The sequence below is a fragment of the Octopus bimaculoides genome, chromosome 14 (genome assembly GCF_001194135.2).
Source record: "Octopus bimaculoides isolate UCB-OBI-ISO-001 chromosome 14, ASM119413v2, whole genome shotgun sequence".
NCBI lineage: Eukaryota > Metazoa > Mollusca > Cephalopoda > Octopoda > Octopodidae > Octopus > Octopus bimaculoides.
Genome location: NC_068994.1, coordinates 36,635,330 through 36,639,083, shown reverse-complemented (window position 1 = coordinate 36,639,083; position 3,754 = coordinate 36,635,330). Strand labels below are relative to the sequence as shown.

Here is a 3,754-nt window from a genome sequence, read left to right as displayed (position 1 = left end):
AAAACGATGCTGGATCATACAACTTGAAGCTTAGCGTAAAGGACAGTGGTAGTCCAATTCTGTCTGCAACAACAACACTGTCTTTGATATTGACTGTTAGCAACAACACAGCCAAAATGTTTACATCTGTTGATAAAAAATCTGACCACAAGATACATATCAATCTAGTAGTTATCATTGTTGTAGCAGCTGTGATTATATCAGTTGCAATTGTGATTTCTATGGCAGTATGTATGATTCATAAAAACAACCAAAGAAACATCAGATGCAATGAAGCTATAAATGATCCAAACAAATATTTTGATGAAAGAAATCCGTATGATGTTCCTGTAGCAATGGTTACAGACCATGGTGGTTATAGACATTCTCAAACAACTTTACAGAAATCTGAACCACAATCTGAATACAAGTCAGTTCAAAGTCTTAAAGTACCTTCTTCTATAAAACAGTCATATAATATGGCTCAAAGTCTACATCAGGTAAGTTTTTTTTTGTCTTGATCCATTTTTTTCACTCTTGCATATGTGTGTGTACACGTGTTATATGTGTCTCTTTAAAATGTCTTCAGAAAATAATCATGAAGATAAAAATATTATTCTCAGTTATATATATATATATATATATATATATATATATATATATGAACATACTGTAATGTATCTTATTGTATATTGAGACTTAATGAAGACTGAATTGATATTGAATAAGTGAAAGTTTTGTAATGTTTGTATTAATGAACATCAGCTTTAATTCAATAATTAATGTATAACAGAAAAATTCATCTTAAAACTGCATTTAAAAGATATTAGTTTATCTGTTGTATTCTGTTTATGCTCTCTTATTTGTGGGATAATTTTCAGTATTTGTTTCTACTAATAAATTTAAATGTAGTAAACATACATTTTATTTACTTTAAAGTTTATTTGTAATATATTCCCTATCCCAAAGGAAATTTATTTTCGTATGCTTCTCAACAAATATTAGTTTAAAATTTTGGCACAAGGCCAGCAGTTTTGAGGAAGCGGGTAAGTCAATTACATCAACCCCGGTGTGCTCTAATGGTACTTATTTTATCGACCCTGAAAGGGATGAAAGGCAAAGTTGACTTCAGCAGAATTTGAACACTAAACATAATGATGGACAAAATGCTACTAAGCATTTTGCTCGACATGATAACAATTCTGCCAGCTCACTGCCACCTTGTCAATAAATATTAATAATGAGATGTTCTATGACAGTTTCTCCAGTAACCTTATTTCAGTAGGTAGCTTTAAAACCCCTTACTTTACCACATGCATTATGAAAGAGTATTTTCAAACATATACAATTACTTTTTAAAATGGAATGTATTAGAAATGAAAAAAAAATCAATACACAAGTAATTAGATAAATGAAATAAACCAAACACAATAGCGAGAAAATTTACTACCCAAATTCCATTATAAATTTAAATTTATAGATTGTAGGTTTAAGTTAACAAAGATGTCATGAATTTGCCTTATTTCTATCTTTGACTGTTTCCTCTTGAGCCTTTAGGAGATAACCATGACATCTGGTGTTTATAAAGAAACTGAGCGAATGCTTGTTATTGCTGATCATATCAACGAAATGTCAACTTTATCCTCAAGTGCAGATAGCGGACATGGTTGGAGTGAAAGAAGCACAGCTCATTATGAAACACTTCCAGGTACATATAACCTAATATATATAAAAACACTGAATAAATTTATGATATGCTTTGTTAAACATTTTCAACAATATTTTATTTTACAAAACAAATTTTACTGATATTCAGATAGTTTCTGAAGAAACTATTCAAGGTTACTATTGCTGTAAACTAAATATCAGTGACATGCAGCTTTTGCAAAAATCAAACTTGAAACAATGAGGGATTAAACTCAGTAATTAGGTTAAATTTGTTACAAGCTAATGAAAAGGCATTCAAAATCTAAAGGAGATAAAACACAACATAGAGAACTGATAGTGATTTAGTGATAAATTATTTTATTTATTCATTTGTCAATTAATTCTTCCATGTACCCCACATTCACAGTACAAACTACTGTAGGATTCCCATAGCAAAATGAGGCTTGCTTCATTCTTACATGATTTCCAGAATGCAACTTCATGTAGATATTTTAATATGAGTGTGCTCCTGAAACGATATATCAAGTAGATGGCTTTGTGGGCAAGAAGCTTACTTCGCAACCATGTGCTTTTGGGTTCGACCCCACTGCACAATACCTTGAACAAGTGCCTTCTGCTACAGCCCTAGTCCAACCAAAGTTTTGTCAGGGAATTCGGTAGCTGAAAACTAAAACAAGCCCATCATATTTGCATATATAAATATGTATGTATGTTATTATTCAGTTTATTTCAAGATTTCTTGCCAATAGAGAAAGAACCAGTTTCTAACCTAGATCCAAGTTTCCTTCATTGGAATTTCAACATAAAAAACAAAGTATTATTGTATGCATGTATGTATGTATGTATGCATGTATGTGTATAGGTATGTTTGTGCAGATTTCTTTTTTTTATGTATGCATTCTCATGCATATAGTTATATATCTAGACATGCTCATATATATTTAAATGATAAACTTCTGTAGTCTTCAAATTAGCTTTCTCCTTTCTGGTTTTGAGAAGCTTAATTGTATGTATGTATGTATGTATGCATATGTGTGTGTGTGTGTGTGTGTGTATGTGTGTGTGTGTGTGTGTGTGTGTGTGTTTGAGTGTGAGTATACATATACTTGTGTCACTTTATCTTAAAATCATGTGATTGTTGTAAATGTGTGTCATTCCTTTCCAATACCCTACAAAAATATGTCTGGCCAAAGGGAGATATTACCTTGCCTGGAAACTGAGAAGGGTTAGCAACCAAAAGGAAATCTGGCCATAGACAAATTTGTCTCAGTAATTTCTGTGTGAGCTATGCAAACATGGGAAAGTGGATGTTAAATGATGATCATTATGAAGATACTTGTATAAAAAGACAAGTATCATCATGATGTGGGAAATCTGCAAATATGACCTGAGATTGAGAAATTTGTTTGTGTACAGTTTTGTTACTTTTCAGTATGTGAATTTAGTGTGTGCATCTATGTGATATGTCAGGTGGTTAAGTCATATAGTGAATGATTGGGTCAACTGAGTTGTAAATTGTCTCATTGGGTTTGATTGCTAACCACCTCCCTGCCACCACCGCTACCACCACTGGCAAGTGAAATTATATCAACTCATATTGCAAAGGTCTCTCAACTTCTTATGAACACCTTTTAACTTTTAAATATACTTATTATTCTGAATTCAATACTGATTCAATACAATTCTGAGTACCAATACATATTTTTGTGTTTTTCCAGGTTTCTGGAATAGGGCTATAACCATGTTGTGGCACCTTCTCCAAGAGCACAGCTTTTTATATCAACCCTAATACATATTCTTTGCATCTTGCCCATGATAATATAACTAGGAATATGATAAAAAAACACAACTTTTTCACTCTAAAATTTAACACTTTATTTAATTAGCTGTTAGAAGTTGAGAATTTTAAAATATAAGCCCTGCTATGCAGTACCTTAGGCAAGTGTCTTTCAGTATAGGCTGAGCCAACCAAAACCTTGTAACTGAATTTGACAAAGAGAAACAGTGTGGAATCCTATCATATATGCATGTGTCTAAGTATGTGTGTGTGTGTGTGTGTGTGTGTGTGTGTATATATATATATATATATATATATATATATATATAT

General features: G+C 31.8%; 1 protein-coding gene across 2 annotated transcripts in view; it reads left to right on the top strand.

The window, feature by feature from the left end:
* Window positions 1–6: 6 nt before the first annotated feature.
* LOC106871764 (uncharacterized) overlaps window positions 7–3,754 on the top strand; it is a 32,869-nt gene continuing 29,121 nt past the window's right edge. For both annotated transcript variants that reach the window (XR_008265557.1, XM_014918403.2), the window contains exons 1-2: window positions 7–479; window positions 1,537–1,687. Coding sequence is in view for 1 of the 2 variants with exons in the window: in XM_014918403.2 (XP_014773889.1) it covers window positions 117–479; window positions 1,537–1,687 (514 nt within the window). In the remaining variant the exon portion in view is untranslated. The remainder of the gene's footprint in view (window positions 480–1,536; window positions 1,688–3,754) is intronic.